The following is an 18,579-nucleotide window of genomic DNA, read 5'->3' as shown; positions in this document are numbered from 1 at the left end:
ACTTGCGTCGGGGGCAACCAAACCTTCGGCGCCCCATCATCATCGACCTCGAAAAGCTTCAGTGCCTGCTTCTCGTCCTCATTAAGATAGACATTCCCGGCGTCCATCTTATTCTTGCCCTTGGGGATCATCTTCTCACGCTCCCCTTTGCTCTCGCACCGCAAGTTAACATGGTGCTCAAAAGACCGAGGCAACGGATAATCATCCGGGACCTCGACATACACCCACCGTTCCTTCCAGCCCTTGCAAGAGGTGAGCTTAGGCACGGTGAGATAGCCCGCTCGGTCGGACGCTATACCACCCCCGCCACCTTGAACATTCATTCGAAGAAAATGAATTCGGCGGAATAAGTTTACCGTTGGGATCACCCCCCGGCGACACAGCCACACGAAGCCGACTATAGTCCTAACGGCCAAAGGGTGAAGCTGCGCGCCGCCGCAACGTTCATCGCCCTGAATTATGGAAGAGACGTACATATTGAGAGGAAACCGGAGACCATACTCCAGGTGCCTCATATATACGCCGATGTGACCCGGGGGAGGGCAACAGACGGCCTGACCCTCCCCAGGGATGACAATGTTGTACCCCTTGCCAAAAAGAAGTGCTCTTGAAAAATTCGGAGCGAGCGGCGGACCAACTTATCGATAAAACCACGATCGGCGCCGGTAGTACAGGCATCGTAATGAGGCAAGACTGTCGCCTCTCCGCCCGGAAGGATTCCTTTCCTCATCATCATCACCGTCATCCACATCGTCATCATCCTCCCACTCCTCCAGAACTCTGCGGTCAACTTCCGGGGAAGGAGACCTAGGGCCCCTCGACCTTAACGGAATTGCGGCTACCACCTCCTCCTCATCAAGACGCGACGGGGAACCCCGGCGCACGCAATCGGGACCGGCATCAGAGAAGACATGGTTCACAACAATTACTTAAACAAAACAAAAAGTTGAAAAGGTTTTTCGGTTTACCTTGAAGAAAAGTGCTACGCCGACGTAAAAATTCTGAAGATCGGAAGAGAGGGAAAGACTTGGAATTTTGGAAAGAAGAAAATTTTTAGAATGAATGAAATTGCTAACCAATTTCACTTCAAAAAGTCCAGTATTTATAGGCAAAAGCCCATAAAGGAGGACCAATCAAAACGCAGCCCATAAAGCGTCCGCCAATCAACGAAGAGACACATGTCAGGCATGCGTACACGGAATGTCAATCGACGCAACTTGGTTGAATGTCAATCAATGCAAAGAACCAAGCGTCTTCAACACGCCCCTTTATATCCCTTTGACTATTCATCTTCCTCAGCAAAATCCTAAAGTATCATTCTCCGCCGGCAGTATGACTAACCAAGCTAGGTAGCACCGGCCGGGGGCAATCAAAAGTACACCGGCACTCTCAACCTTGAGTCCGCCGGCCAGTAACATCTTTTCTTCCACATTTGATGTCCATTACCCATCCATGTGGAGGGGGGATATGGTACGGCCTGCACAGAAGTAAGCCGAGGGGGAAGAAGCCGGGGCAGAAAATTTTCACTTGCGCAGAATATACGCTCAACATACATCGGAGCCCATACCACGGCATAGACTACGCTGGGGGCAAATTGATGGGGCATATTCTGCACCCGCTGACCAAGTCAACATATTGAACGAGGCGAAAGATATCCACAGCAATTCAATGACTTAGACATCCCAGCCGATGAATCCTTTCGGCCTGCCAGCCTGGGTATCGGCATGGCAACCTACCAGCCGGGGCACATACCCGCGTACTCATATCCAAGAACCCTCGGCATGGAGTCAACCAGGCTCGCCGGCCTGCCATAGGTCCCTCGGCCGAGGGTAGATCAGTCTTTCCACCTGCTACGCCACTTGGCCCACTTGGCCGCTACGTGACAAAAGGTGAAAGTCTATAAATACTCCTCAATCCTCATTGAGGAAGGGATCCAGAATCTAACCTAAGAACCACTTAAATTGGTATTATCTCTCTCATCTCTCTACAAATACACGTCATCAAGCTACATACTACTTAATCACAGTAAATTCACTGACTTGAGCGTCGGAGTGAGTACGCTTGGCACAAAGCCAAGCCCTCAGTTTGCTCATTGTTGCAGGAGAGGCCGAGGAGAGCAGTCAAGGCTAGAAGAGGCATTATTCGACAGAGCTAGCGTGGTAAGAAAACCTGCTTCGGAATTCATACCCGGAACATAAACAAATGAACAAAAACCCCTAAAATGAAATAAGTAAATAAATGATCGGAACGGGAGTACATTACAGGAGTATAAGTAAGGACAGAAGCAAGATTTTACGAGGTAAATAGCAAAATATTAAAAAGTTAAGACAATAATCAAATCAAATCCTATAATAATTTAGAATAGGAGATCGAGTAAAACTCCAACAACACAGGAAATTCAACAAACAAATATGGAAATTTGGTTGTTATAAAGACAGCTTTGACACAATTAATTAATTAATTTAATTATAATTATAATTATAATCCTAATCCTTCCAAGGTTTAGTATTTCCTCTAACAAATTCGCACTTCAACAATTTCCTCACTATATATATAAAACAAAACGTCACATTCTTCCTTGTTTATTGTATAGTTTTCACAATTTCATAATTTTTGTTAAGAATTTAAGAATTAAGATGATTGAGATACCACCAGGATACAAGTTTATTCCTACGGAAGTCGAACTCATCGACTATTACCTCAAGAAAAAGATCCTAAAGGAGTCATTTAATCATACACGCCCTAAAATATTTGATGACGATGTGTATCGTGAGCATCCACGGGTTGTGACTCGCAAAGCTATAGAATCGGTGGACCCTAGTGAGCGACGTGATGCTTCTTTGGCCGCGGGGATGTACTTCTTTACTAAATTAAAGAGCTCAACTGAGAAAGGGAAGAAGAATAAAAACCGGCATGTCAAAAATATTGGAAAATGGGAACAACAGACGACTAGTCAAGTGACGGTCAAGGACGAAGTTACTAGCACGAGTAAGAGGATTGGGTACTACAAGTACTATAAGTATGTACCGATCAATGGGTGTCCTCGAGACGAGGATGAATGGCAAATGCATGAATACTCGGGGAAGGATAATACCGATCAAGTCTTGTGTCACATCGTTAAGAAGAATACCAACGGTAAAAAGAGAAAATTTAATCAAATGATGCAACCATCTGACCAGATAGACAATGAGGGAGCCGGTACAAGTTATCGTGGTTGCGTGGATTCTGTCCTGTCAACGTATTATCTCAAACCGATCAACAATACGAGTATGGCCCAAACCCAACTAAACTATGGAGCTGGTACAAGTATCTCATATTTGACGGAGGCTAGTGCACCAAGGTGTCCCGGACCAATGTACAATTCTAATCAGACGACAATGATCCATATCCAATCAGATAATGTAACCAGTACCAATAATATGACCACGTACCCGACTCAATTAGATCAATCAGATAATATAACCAGTACCAATAATATGACCATGTACCCGACTCAATTAGATCAGAGAGTCGGTACAAGGTATCCCATACCAGGCTACAATTCTAATCAGATGACAATGGACCCAAATCGAGTAGAACACGTAGCCGGTAATGTTGAAATTTGCGACGGATATGGGTTCAGAGGTTTTACTAATCAACAAGATCCTTTATCTCATCATTTTGTCCCCCAACTCAACACATATTATACTAACCCGGACCCCAACCCACAAGTATATCAAGACAACCGAGTGACCAACCCGGTTAGGAGTAACCGTGACTTTCTGGTTAGTAATAACGAGGAATTCAAGGATCTGTCCACGGCGTCTGAACTGGTTTTTCCTGAAAACGGGTTATTTTAGACTGACCCGATTGATGACCATGTTGCGCAGATGAAAATAAGATTTGAATAGCTTCAAAGTTCTATTCTTTAATTATTCTGAATTGTTTATATGATTAATTAGAAGACATGTGGATTAATAAACTGTTTTTCACTTTTTAGTATTTTCCAGGTCAGCAGAGTTAGTTATGAGTTAGTTGTAGTCAGTTACAAGAACGTTGTTCTTTGTTCTGTTTGATTGTTTCTATAAATTTTTTTTTGTAATACCTCTATAATACATGTTCCAGAAATCGAATCAGACATAAATAAAACAGTAAACAAAAAGTCACAACCATTGATCACGACGCCATAACTATAGTTTTATATACTTTATTAAATCGTGAGGCTCATTTTTTTGTTGAGTCATAATAGGCCGAGCTTCGAGCGGGCAGCTTTATCTGATCTTTCCTGATTAACAAAATTGAAAGCAATAGAATCCGATAACCATATTTAACCAAAAAAAAAAAAAAAAAAAAAAAAAAAAAAAAAAAAAACTCAGGTAACTGACTAATCAACTGAAAACTCCCAAGTTTGCATCTAGCAGAACGCTATATTCGATATTGAAGGAAGGCTTCACTTCTTCAATCGTCTTCAGAGCTATCGTCTTCAGGGCTTTCATTTTCAGAACTACTTAGTTTTGCCAAAAAAAAAAAAGAGTTGTTTGTTAGGCCTCGGATATAAATACAAACATTATATACACGACTAAATCAAAGACGGCAATATATTAATTAAAAATCTACCCTGATGTGTAGTCTGATTCACTGCCAGTATCCTCGGACATATTGTCATCATCTCTACTGACAATGGCGATTTGACACATAGTCGAGGCTCTTGGAAGATCCAACAGTCTTTTAAGAACGTGAATCTCGGTTACAGGTGATACCCAATGCTGGATATGGATTTTCAACTCTTTAAGAAGCTTGCTGTTGCTTAAGAAAAATCTCATTATTTCTAAATGTCCTTGGTCAATGTCAAAGTAAAGAAATTCAACTCGTTCCAGGGCGAATTCCTTGCTTCTAGGCATAATCTCGGGCCAATCAAACACAACTAGGAAAATACAGTTAAAAGGAATGTCAAACTGAAGTATTCAGGAATGAAAAAAAAAAGTAGGAACGCTAAAAGATCAGGAAGTACTAGTAACAGTAGTACCTTGCCTATAGTTAAGTATGCGAGATTAGGTGCTTTTCAGAGAAGCTGCAGCACAATTGACCAAGACGAGAATGATACTTGCAAATTTGTCAAGTTGCAAAATATCGGTAGTTGATTGACAAGATTAAAACCCTGCAAAAACAACTCAAGAGGGTAAGGTTTATAGCCATATTCGGCTATTGTTAAGTTTAAACCATACGGAAATTAAAAAAAGAACACTTACATCAAGAATTATTCGGTGTAATGTCAGTCTCTGCAAACATTGGAATCTCTGGAGTAGTTTAACCCATCTGACAGTTGATGTCGAGACTTCAAGTCTTGCTTCAACCAGAGATGAAAGATATGGATGGAAGATTTCATTATACACATTGATAAATGGAGAATTTGCAAGTTTGGCGTTGTGATGGTGATTATTTCCCTTTCTCTACCCTTGGACACAATTCTTAGAGCCTTAAGAGAGGAGGAACACACCAAAAATTCATCGATTCCCTCACACATATCAATATTCAGCTCCTCAAGGACAGGGCAGCCAGACAAGAAACTAGTGAAAGGATCACATGCATCTACAAACAAAACATTTGTAAGTGATAGACTTCTGAGTTGTGGAAGAGGGCAAGAATAGCTCCAATTTGCCTTCTAATTTCAAAACAACAAGCTCATCCGACTGAAGTAATCGCGGGGCTAACTTGATAGTCGAACACAGATTGATAGCTAGACATAGCTCCTTCACGCACCTCTTAGCGAGAATGAAGATCCATTCAGAGACATTTGAAGGTGAAAACCCAATGTGACATTCCAAATGAACGCGTTCTAGACAGTCCACATTACTAAGAAATAAGACCCTGTTGATGAAATTCTTATAGCAAACATACTGTTGTTTGTTGAAGGGGTTTTCCGTTGTTGATAGAGGAAAATTAGTGAAGTTAAGCACAGGAAGACCAATCCAGACATACTTCCATCTCTGCGAAAGTATGCTCGTAGAGACGGCCCCTTCTGTTGAGAGATTCACTAGAATATTATACAGAACTTTATTAGGTAACGCACTAATCCGATCTACCGGTTGTGTGAAGTAGATGTCGCCGTTGCTGCAGGTTTTTTGATATTTTGACTGAGACATATCTCTCTGCTAAAAGTGTGTTGAGAAACTCTGAAGGAACACACTTTATATACCCAATTATATCAGGAAATGGCAGTTGATTAGTCAATAAAATAATGGTTTGATTCAACTAATAACAATTAAGATGCAGCAGTAAATATAATTTCTAAGGGGAGATGTACCTGCTGCTAATAGTAGATTCATGCATTTGGTTTTACCTTTCAGATTCAAATCTCTCCATCTGTAGTTTGTAGTATGAATTCGACTTCTCGAGTTCACATTGCAGTCAGCATCTATCATAATTTGCTGCTACGAACTCGTGACCTTTTGGTTAGAAGTCAGGATGATGAAATTGAAGATAAAACTATGTACTGCCAGCGCTACTGCACCAGGAAGCGTAATTTCGTGAATACGTTGGAGTGAGGGAGGAATCTGATAGACAAAATACTGTACTTTTCTCCCTGATAACAATAACATTAGTAATAACGACAAAAATAATCTCGAGAGAAACAGTGGAATAAGAACGGTTTTCAAGCCCAGCATTTCATCTCAATTTAATCTCGCGAAAGCCAATATTTAACACTCGTGGTACAGAGTACAAAATACAAGGATCACATAAGAAAAATAAGTAGTATACCTGTAAGGCTGTAACATAAGAACTTACAAAAGCATATGCTTTATTCAAAAGCTAAACACATTATACAGCACAGTAACAACTCTTCTCTTTACCTTCGAGGAAATGATACTATCCTACAAATGAGCCTTCTTCTACAAATTTATCCAAAAAAACAAACTGTGAAATTAAGTGTTCTTCGGAGAACTTTTCTACCCCTTCATGGAATTCCTCTAGCTTATTTATACTCAAAAGGCTTCAGAATTCCGAAAATCTGCCCAACAAAATGTTCTCATTCTCGAGGTTTACTTAGCCTTCTGCGGTTGTTAAAGAAGGTATGGGCTTGAATACCTTGATGTTTTGTCTCTTGGGATTTGGTCTGGGTCGAGGTGCTTTGTTACGGGCAATTTTCCTGGGCTTAAGGTCTTCTGGTCCAATCATAAACTGAGCTACCAACTTCAGGTCATTGAACTCACTTGGGTTCTGGTTTAACTGGCAAATTACTTTGTCAGGAGCAAGTGAAACGGTATTTTCATTGCGTCTTACTCCAGCTACATTATGCAAGCTTGAAGAATCTTTCACTGCTTGAACAGAGCTGTTTACGTAGGCAGGCTTAGGCAGGGAAGCAACGCCCTTTCCTTTGTCTCGTGGAGGAGCCATTGGCCGTCTCATAGGTTGGTGGTCCCTACTTGAAGGACCAAAATGGGAGCTCCCCATCTTCCTTTGACCTTGCAATGTCAACGGAATGGGACCAACAAACCCAGCACTATTCCTAACAATATTTCCGTTGTCATTTGGATACGGCAAAGGAAAGGGACGTGGGGTAGGGTAACATGGGTGACTTGAGTTATGATCCTGAATAGTAGTAGTTCTACCGTTGTTCTTGGTGAAGGGAAACCGGAAGGAAGTAGGTGGCCCCATCACCTTTTGTGGGCCCAATGAAAGCTCTGTATTTTGCACCTTTGCTGAATTCTGCATCAGACTCAGCAAATGCATGGCAGGAATTGCTTCATTGACATCAACAGAACTTGCAGAGCTATCTGGATTTCCGCTGTTGTAAGCATTAGAGAAGTTCAAGTTCTGGTGCTTTTCAAAGTTTAAGAAACTTCCGGAACTCTGGTGATGGGTGCGTCCTTTATTCACAACATTAGAGCCCGGAGACAGCATCTGAGGATTAGTAATTCCCACAGGCATGCGACTGCTCGTCCCAGAAGGCCATAAATGGTGACTATTAGAAATACTCGGCCGTGGCGCCATTCCCCTTTGTTTCTGATATGAATCCACTGCCTGGAGAAAACTCTGAGGGTATCGTTGTACATTAAGATTCCCGTTCCAATTGTTTGGTGTTAAAGTATGAGAGTAAGGGCCAGCATGGTCTAGGGCTTGACTAGGCGTAAGAAACCTTGGAAGACCTCGGACACCAACATGATTACTGCTGCAGTAAGTATAATGCCCTAAATCTTCATTAAACAAAGGAATTCTGGGATCGGTGGATGGTGGCTTCTGCATCCTGAGAAAATGAGATTGCGCAAAAGTTTTCAAGTGTTGCCCATAAGATCCATAGGTTTCAGTCGGCCGTACATTTGTGCCAGAAAGAACAGGAGGTCCAGAAAAATCATGCCTATCCTTTGGGTCATTGAGATGTCTTTCATATTGATTCTTAGCCATCAGCTCAACAATATCCATAGGTATGTCATCTCCAACACCCTGTTCATTTGATTTGTCATCTGTAGGTATGCTATTGATGTCGATATCTTGTATACGTCCTCGAACTTCATTGGTCAGTTCCTTTTGATTGGCTACTGAGTTGGACACCTATACAATTAACAATAATAAGAATGACAACTTAGTCTCAAAATGATTCGGGGTTGGCCGATGTAAATCACTCTGTGGAACTGTCAACATGAGGTGGAACGGATGTTACGGAATGAACAAATACAGAGAAGGGTATGCACAATAGTCTTATGTAGGTATGAAGAGAAGAAAACAAAAAGTCATAATATGAGGAAAAGCTTTCTAACGAGAGTTAAGGAGAGATTGAAATGGCAGAAACAGGTATGAAGGAAATCAAGAGGCATAAATAATTAAATATCATACAGTAGTAAATTTATACTCTCTCCGTCTCAATCATTTGTTTACTTTTGATTTAAATAACTCTCACAGAGATTTTAAAAGGTAAACAAATGATTGGGACGGAGGGAGTATCGTATACCCTATTTCTATGTTACTCCGACACTACAATTGTGATCGTGTCGCGTGTCCGACACCTATCGTGTCGATACCGACACGACACTTCGACACTTCATTTTAGACCAAAAAATTGAAAAATTCGCACAAAATAGCCGTATCCTACACTCGACACGTGTGGGACATGACACCCGTGTCGGAGAGTTAGGGTAACACAGCCCTATTTATACCTCATTTTCAAATCTTGTATCTCATACCCTTGTGAAAATAAATCCAGAACATATAACTTTTGTGAACATTCCTTCTAAATCCATACCACAGCTCAAATCTCAGGTACAACAACAACAACACTACCCCAGTGCTTCAATGGCTCCCGCAAAATTCGGGGTAGGGGGGGTCGGATGTACGAGTCTTACCCTTGTGTATGCAATCCCGGGTAATTTATAAAAAAAAAAATGAACGGATTGACTTCCATTATAACTTTACTCCACAGCACGTTATTCTTTCTTACCTCTTGTTGTTCCCTAATATACTAGTAAAACATTCAAATCAAAATTCATCACCAGTTTTGGAAGATCATTTTCCATTTTTGAAAAGTTCCATTAAATCCTTCGTTCCAAATACAAAACGATTATCTACACGCCCATTATGGACTTCTTTGTAACATTTGGGAACGATTTTTCACATACGAAGACTTTTAGTTGTTACATTTTAAATAAGTCTACTAAATAAGGGTCACACACACCCACAAAAGAAACAACAAGAAAAAAAAAGAGATGAGAACTTAGGAGATACAGTTACCAGTTTAATAACATAGGAGATGTGTTAAGAGATGAAAGGAAAAAAAAAGGAATAAACAGATTTGCTGAGTTACAGAGGTGACGGGAAGCGCAAAAAAATAACGGGTTATAAAAATATAAAGTTATCATTTCGACTTTGGAGAGGAAATTTGGCTTTGATAAGAAACCTCCTCTTTTTTATGACTAAAGTTCAGATTTTGGTATGATATTTAGAACAGGTTTTCCCAGAAGGAGCTCGTTTTGCAAATTTCATTACAAAGGTATCATTTATGAATGTACATGAAATCCATGTACAAAACAATGGAAAGATAACAATGGAGAAATTCAAATGAAAACAAAAGAACCTAAAACGAATCAAATCCGTTAAAACTCAATCCAAAACCCATCATATCCACATGAATATTTTCCCAACACCATATTTTGGTTGCTTAGGTCCTTTCCTTTCCGTTAGGACCGCTACAATTTTAACGCATTCCCACTTTTCAGTGTCTTAAACAGTGATCATGTTTACGAATGTAAACCACGTGTTGAAAAAACTGACATCACACAATCTTCAATGTAAATAAACCAGAAAATGGAAAGAACCAAGGCTTGCAGTTAATCTCCTTTTCCCTATACATTTTTGTGTATGTTAATTGTTGCCGAACAGAGGTTGACTGACTAATGACCCATTCCCAAGCAAATAGACGGCCAAACTTCGTACAAGAAAACAATTTAACTGAGTAAGAATTTTGCAAAGCTAGGCTTGGAAAGTGGTGTTTTCCCATCTAAAATACACCAAAAAGTGGTAGTTGATAGCTTAATAGATATTAGAACAGTCAACATGCTTTCTTTAGTTTATAAGATAGGCACATTTCACCTCAGTACTTGAATTTATTAGGATAAATCTCTTATCCCAAATAGTCAAGACATTGTTTTCCAAGCTTGCAAGAAAAAACTCATACGTAGTTCTTCGCAAAGAGAAATGCACAAGTTTGACAACAAAGTCAGTGGTTATTAAGTTACAAACCTGCATAGACATTTGCTGTGCAACAGGACTGCACTCATCAGCTTCACGTGTCTCACTGTTTTTCTTGCTTGAGTCTGTTGTTGGACAAATGTTGCTTGCACCATTCAATTGGTTAACTTTATCAGGCGCACAAGCAGAAGTCGGCCTGAAAGTTGCACTAGCCTCCTCAATATTTCTATTTTCTCCATCTTTCTGTACAGTGTTGCCAGCAACAGGTATCTGTTCTGCCTGAGATGATGAAAGATGGGGCCCATCGTTTCTTGGAACGCGCAGGTGATCATTTTCCTTATTTAGGTAGCTGCTGAGGAAGTAATGACCATTTTCAGAAGCTTTACGAGCATTTTCAGTAGCATTCTGATCAGCTTCTCCATGTTTTCGTGTGGTTCCACATTCTTTAGGCATACGGCTTTTTGAAAGAGTAAGAGAAGTAGGCTCCTTTTGATTTTGAGAATTTTTGCCTCTTTTTTTAGTCAAAACAGAGTTTTTCTCACTTAATCGGGCAAAGAAATCAAGATTTTGGGGCAGTTCCTCTGAAACCTTCCCTTTCTCATGACTTGATTTTTGTTTGATCTTCTGCCGAGACATTGAAGAAGAATCTCCATTGTCCACTTTGATCTTTTTATTCTTTCTCTCAAGCAAAGGATCTTTAGACTTGCAATGCCTTTTTGTCAAAGCTTCAGAGATTTTCTCAGTTGATACATCATCGGAATCAGATTCGTACTCTGATCCTGAAACTTCAGAGGTACCAACATTCTTTCTGGTTCCATCATCAGTCTCCATAGATTTGAATCCCTCCTCCTGATATCCCACCCTCTTCCGCTTAATGTGATCATCGTGAGAGCTAGCAGAAGGAAGGATTTTCTTTTTTCCCTTAGCAGGATTTTGGGTAACCTTACAGCTCAGTAACTCGCTCAAAAGTCTCACTTTAGGCTTTTTCCGCCGCTCTGCTCCCAAATAATCGTCATCGTCTTCGCAAAAATTATTTATATTGTTTAATGTAACCGTGGCTTCATGTTTTACAACATATGAAGGTCCACCACTATACTTATTCAAATCTGGTAAGTTGACTAGACCTTGGCTGTGACTGAATGACCCACTTACAATGCCAGCAACACCATTGGTCGGTGATCCAACTCGTTGAAGTTGTGAAGAAGTTTGTGGTTCTTCTACACAAGTTTTAGTGACGTAATCCACTTTACAAGTCTCATAGCCTTCAGAAGGTCCTACTTCAGTCCTGCCTGCTCTGCAGTCTCTATAAAGGCCTTTAATGGTTCCGTTTTGATTGATTGTTGATCCAACTTTAACTGGCAGAGATAACACACAGCTACTATGATACACTAAATAATAAAGATAAGAAGCCAAGGAACGGCATACCAAACGACAAATTATATATACCTTCACTATCAGCAGAAGGTTCAGCTTCAAGTTGACCTAAAGTTTGTTGCGGAATCCTTTGACTTACAGAAACCTTTAGGATACCATTTTCACAGCCTGAATAAAAAGAATAGCGCAGAATCAATTCATAATTCTCTTTTATGTTGGTATATACAGGAATTGGTAGTTGAAACAGATGTCATTCATGCAAGTAGGCAGTAGCTCGAATATGTTCGCCTTGACAGGTAGTTCGAAACGCATTTTATAACTCCAATTCATTAATTAGACGTCTTTACAGCAGTAGAAGAACAATATGGATTAATAATATGATCAGGAACATGTAGACTGTCTGTGTACGAGAAGATAATGAACCTGAAAATACTGGAGTCTCCGCATATATATGAGCTTTCCCTTTTCTTTTTAAATCAGCTAATGTTGGAGGATGGTTTTTGTTCTCATTGGAATCAGTAGAAGTACTAGCTTCAGTATTTCGAACTTTACCAGCATTTTCTTTCGAGGATTGCCCTATCATAAGAATAGAAGCATCTGTCTTTACATCATTTTGAGCTTCTCCATTACCTGCCCCACCGGAATCTCGCATAAGTTCGTTTTTAGCTTCTGGAACACAAGTAATACACCGCCACCACCTGAAGTTTGGTATGACCATATGAGGCAGCTCATGCCCTGGATCAGTTGAATCTTTCAGGGTAAATGGGTAGCAAAGTTTAGGATCCCGTTTGCGAACTTCTGAAACATATCCTCTGCAAATGTCAACAGTTCCACAAAGTGTTCAAGTTATAATTCTAATTCAAACCCAAAAACTAAGGAAGACAATGAATCTAATTGGGATTAGTTACTGTTTAAAGAAAAGAAAACATGCTCTCTGGTCTTTATTACAAAACTCGAGTCAAAAGTCGAATGACACGCATTTTCAGTTGACATCAGTGGTTTGCATATTTAAAAGTTGACATCAGTTACATTCAGAAAAAGATAGAGGAAAACAAGGAGTTCCTAGTACCTCAAGGAAATCCTAAACTTCGTCACACTAGTTAGAACAGTACTATTACCCTAGTACCTCAAGGATATACGATAGGAAAAAAAGACTCGTAGTATAGACCAAGCACATAGCAGCTCAAGCAAGCAAACTGAAGAAAGGTGCTAGTGAACTGCAAAAATTGCTAAGTAAAATGCATAACTCTTACCGTATGGAAAAATGGTTGCATTTCCTTTCAACCTCTTTACTTTTCTCATCACAAGGGTTGTCGACAGGTGCAGAATCTACTGGTGCATGCAACCTTGTGGATTTGGAGGTTAGACTCGAGTCATTTTGATGATTTAACTCCACAATAGCACTTGCCATGTTAAATATCTCAGCCACACTAAAACAAGAAATTCACAACTGTCAGTCCTATGCAGAGGTAATATCAGTCACCTGTGAGATGGTGAAGAACAAAAGGTCGAAGAAAGGAGTGAATGGAAACTAGAAGGTTGCATGATATCAACTAACAGCCAACAAAATGTACATGAGTCTTTCAGTTATCACTACAAGAGTACAGGATCTATCTAAGTCATTCAAAGATTCCGAATGGAATTATCTGATGATAAACACGAAGTGAAGCCTTTCAAATCTAAATACAATCTCAACCATTATTAGATTTGAGCATGAGATCAATCAATGAAGGATCCTCATAAATAACCAAATCCCCAACATTGATGAGGCATACAATGTATATAAATGCAAGCGCAAAAGGTACACCAACGAAAACCACTAGTAACTCTTGATCCCTAAAATATATTCTATCCTAAAACCGTTTTGAACCAAAGAACAAACCTCCATTCGCAAAATGGTACAGTACTATTCAGTATAAGCATAACACGGTATCACAGTATCACATAACATGACATCTTCGTAGATTTATAGCTAAAGAGCGAAAGCTGGTTCCCTTGAGCTAATATGCTTCTTATATCAGTCAAAGAATGAAAAAAAGGAAGGATCCAGAATGATATTACGTTTGACCAAACATTGAAAAATAGAACTATGGACTACATATGAAGTATATCATATCAATTCAAAAGAGAAGGACACCACCCGTAAGGCCTTGTCCTTTTGGGCTTAGGTTCAGTTCACTTCAAGTCCTATAAGTTCAGTTCAGTTTAATTTAGAGAGTTCCAGTCTAAGAGATCGAACATACCTAAATTAGACAAGTAAAGAAAGAGTATGTAAGCGAACAACAAAAATCAAAGCCACACACAAGAAGACAAAGGTTAAGTACTCCCTCCGTCCTGTTCATTTGTTTACCTTTCTTAATCTTCGTGGGCGGTATTTTAATCAAAGATAAACAAATTCTTGTAAGAAATAAACAAAAGGGGTAAGCAATGTCCAAAATCAAAACAGAAATTGTGGCCCCTCACTCAATTTCTTGACATTGCCATTCCATTATCATATGCACCACGAAGAAGAAACTCAATGATTAACTTAAGTTTCCCAATTATAATTTAATTTTCAATCGAAACGATTAAAGTATATGACTTTGATTAAGAAAATCAAGCCCTAGATCTAAAATGAGTACAAGACCAAACCCAGAAAAGTACTGTTGTTGACTAGTAGCATGGTACTCCCCTCCCTCCGTCCCGATCAAATAGCAAACAATGATAACTATTGTTCGGGACAGAGGGAGTAGGTATTATCTAAGATAAACACAAAATTAAATTACATATCATACAAATTAGAGTTGATTATTTCATTAGGGTTTTTTTTAAATAGAAAACAATACATTTTGCACATAAAATATAAAACTCCCAAATTTTCCAAGTTAGTAAACACACACAAAAACCCAGTTCACACCACAATATTTCACCTTTGTTAATCATATAATTACATCGACTTTAATACTACATAAATAACATAATCAAAAAATTAAAATTAATCCCAAAATCAAGGAAATATAAGATCTAGGGCTTGCATTAACAATAAAAAATTCACTAATTTCATAAGAACTAAAGCAACTAATCACTATAATCTAACTATTGTAAGCTCAATAACTTAAATTAGTAAAGGTAACAACTTTAATAAAAAAAATGGAATAAAATTAATATAATTTGAGCTAAAAATGAACTAAACTAAAATCAAATTAATTAAATAAATGAAAGAACAAAAATCCAATTGAAAATAATTGAAGAAAGGAAGAAAATTGACCTTAAAATGAAGAAAAATCAAGTGGGTAAGCTGGAAATGGATCTGAAACGGCGCCGTTTTATGCTCCTACCATGAACAAATAATAAACTTAAGAAAGGTGAAAACTTTGATACAAAGATGTAAACTTTTTTACATGAATTTGAAGAATAAATTAACATGAACAAAACCCTAAATTTTGATTTTGATTTTGTGTGGTTGGTAAAGAAGTAGAGATTGTGAAGGAGATGGGTTTTTAGAGAGAGAAAATGAAGAAAAAAAATGGAGGAAAAAAATGATGTGAGAGGAGAGAGAAAGCCCTCTTTTTTAACTTTTATGAATTGTTTTTTCTATTATTTTATTAAATTAATTAATTATTTATTATTTCTTTTTTGTTTGGTTTATTAATTTTGCAAATTGATGATGTTATGTGTCCTTGAAATCTTGAAAGGTGGTTTTGTATAAATAAAAACAACACACATTGCATGATTTGTTGCATCTATGCGTGTCTCCCCTATCTAACCCTCCTTTTTCATCAATTTTTAATGCAAATAAAATTGTTGAAAAGGAGATAAAACTGTATGGGGTACGGCTATGGCTATTAGATTAACACTAAGCGCCTTTTTTCCGCTTTTTAGAAAATGAATCAATCAATCGAATTGAATGAATCGAATCGAATCGAATTGAATGAATCGAATGAATGAGTGAATCGAATCGAATCGAATCAATAGAATGAATCGAATCGAATCGAATCAATCGAATCGAATCAATCGAATAATCGAATCGAATAAAATTTGAATTGAAATTTGAATTGAACTGAAATAATCATAATAATAATAATAATAATAATAATAATAGTATTCAATATTATTGTTATTATCAACTATAATATATTAATATTCATAGTATAATAGTAATACTAAAATTAATATTTATAAGAAAAAAATTATAATATTATATATGAATAATCATAAATTATAATAATGAAAAAATAGTATTTTTCTACTAATAATATTTTTAATAACAATAATAAATAATAAGGTCATATTAATAATGATATTAGTAAAATAATTGTTTAGAATAAAAACACTCAAGTAAGCGTTGCTCGAATTCAGGTAGTAGCTCGAGTAGTCTTACTTCTAGAGAGAGGAAGTTGTTGGTGAGAAGTTTTTACCATTGATTGGTGAATAGTAAGATATTTATAGGTTTTATGTGTACCTCAAATGATGGTTCGGCAAGCACGGTTACCATATTCGCTATGAATACGCCTTACCGATTCGTGATTCGCTTATAGAAAATGTGTTACATGTATTTTCAGTAATCAACTTGATAGAATTTGCTTTTAACGATTTGTGATTCGTAGGGTACCAAGCGAATTTGTAACCATGTTGGCAAGCGTGTTGACTTGTAAGACCCGGTATTGGCAAGTGAGTCAAGTCGGTTCGGTGTGCCTCATTAATAATATTAATAATAAATGTTATGAATTTTAATAATAATACCAATAATAATTATAATAACAACGACAATAATAATAATAATAATAATAATAATAATAATAATAATAATAATAATAATAATAATATCACCAACAACAACAATAACATTAACATTAAAATTAATAACATTATTATTCATTTTAATAATAATATTCATCATCATCATCATCATCATCATCATCATCATCATCATCATCATCATCATCATCATCATCATCATCATCATCATCATCATCATCATCATCATCATCATCATCATCATAATAATAATAATAATAATAATAATAATAATAATAATAATAATAATAATAATAATAATAAATAAATAAATAAATAAATAAATTATTAACAATATTATTAATTATAATAATAATAATAAATAGTAAATAATATTAATATTAAAAAAATAGTATTATGGTTAACAAAATTAATAATAACTATTATTTAAATTAGTAAAGTTTGAAATGAGTCAATTTAATGGATTTGAATGAAATTTGAATCGAAATGAGCCGAATCGAATCGAATGGAGTCGAATCGAATCGAATCGAATCGAATGGAGGAGTCAATCGAATCGAATCGAATCGAATGGAGCCGAATCGAATCGAATCGAAATAATCGAATCGAATAATAGAGCTGAAAAATCGAAATGGGCTGAAAATAAGCCAGAAAGAACAGGGCCTAAATCTTACTCAAATTGATATTATCCGTGTTAAGATTAAAACAGGTTAAATACATATCACTTATATATGTAAAAATGCATAGAAAAAATCAATATATTTATTTTATATGAACAAATGGTATAATACTTTATCCGTTTTAAATGAAAATTTTGGATAGATTAATGTAGTATCATATCATTATACTATAATTATAATGATATTTTATTTGGCTTATAAGTTACTCCCTTCATACCAGATCAATGGTAACACTTACCTAATACGGCCGTACCACACCAATGGTAACATTCCTTATTTGGCCTACAACATTACCAAGTTATCCTTATAACTTTTTGATATATATTTACACAAAATACTATTACATACCCCACCTATCAACCCTCAATTAAACTCACAATTACATACCCCACCTATTTTTTTCTCTTTACCCCTGCTTTTATCCTCTTTTCTTAAAAACCATATTTTTTATCATGTTACCATTGATCTGATATGGAGGGAGTATAAGACATTGAAGTAGTAATTAAGATGTTTTTATTACTAATGGGTGTTGTTTGGTTTGGACAAGATAGGTGAATGGCAATTTTAGAGAGTTAAATAGGTAATTTTGATAGAATACGTGTTGTTCTTACGTTAGATTAAAATAGCATAAAAAATAAGAATTTTGGGGCTTATCAAATACCTTTAACAAAATATCTTACGTTATCTAAAAATTTTAGATTTTTTCATTAATTGCACTTTTTTCTTTGTATATGCTTTCACTTGTCACTCAAATAAAAAACAATTAATAAAATATGTAAAATATCCACAACAACAAATATCGAACAACTTTTCCAATTTGAGGAAGCATTGTAATTTTTCTCTCACAAAAACGGAAACAGATAAGGCCATGTAAAATACACAGTTCAGATGGAGTATAACCTTGTACTTTACATGGACCGTATACCGTAATATGTCAAGTTTATTTTGATTTATTAACAAATGTTGTCCCCTTAATTATACCTGTCAATTATTTTACATTTTATTTTTTACGAGTATTTTAATTAAAACTGCGGTAATTTAAAAAACACCTAATTTTAGGTCATACAAATTTTAACTTGGAACATTCACAGATACACTCATCCTAGTTTATGAACTAATTATTATTATTATT

At 37.0% G+C, this 18,579-nt stretch overlaps 2 protein-coding genes across 2 annotated transcripts; both read right to left on the bottom strand.

Moving 5' to 3' along the window:
* Positions 1–4,592: 4,592 nt before the first annotated feature.
* LOC141655074 (putative F-box/LRR-repeat protein At4g15060) lies at positions 4,593–6,122 on the bottom strand. Its single transcript, XM_074462173.1, has 5 exons — positions 5,639–6,122; positions 5,434–5,568; positions 5,229–5,326; positions 5,084–5,137; positions 4,593–4,934 (listed from the first exon to the last, which is right to left on the bottom strand). The coding sequence occupies exons 1-5, from the start codon at positions 6,120–6,122 to the stop codon at positions 4,593–4,595; spliced, it is 1,113 nt and encodes a 370-aa protein (XP_074318274.1).
* A 505-nt stretch (positions 6,123–6,627) lies between these two features.
* On the bottom strand, positions 6,628–15,684 carry LOC141657069 (protein EMBRYONIC FLOWER 1-like). Its single transcript, XM_074464183.1, has 6 exons — positions 15,281–15,684; positions 13,287–13,463; positions 12,457–12,845; positions 12,106–12,201; positions 10,711–12,014; positions 6,628–8,529 (listed from the first exon to the last, which is right to left on the bottom strand). Exons 2-6 carry the CDS (start codon positions 13,442–13,444, stop codon positions 7,024–7,026), a joined length of 3,453 nt encoding a protein of 1,150 aa, XP_074320284.1. The 5' UTR covers positions 13,445–13,463; positions 15,281–15,684; the 3' UTR covers positions 6,628–7,023.
* Between the last annotated feature and the right edge of the window lie 2,895 nt (positions 15,685–18,579).

The sequence above is a fragment of the Silene latifolia genome, chromosome 5, assembly GCF_048544455.1.
Source record: "Silene latifolia isolate original U9 population chromosome 5, ASM4854445v1, whole genome shotgun sequence".
Taxonomy (NCBI): Eukaryota; Viridiplantae; Streptophyta; class Magnoliopsida; order Caryophyllales; family Caryophyllaceae; genus Silene; species Silene latifolia.
Note: the sequence above shows the minus strand (reverse complement) of the source record. Positions and strands in the feature narration are given on the sequence as shown.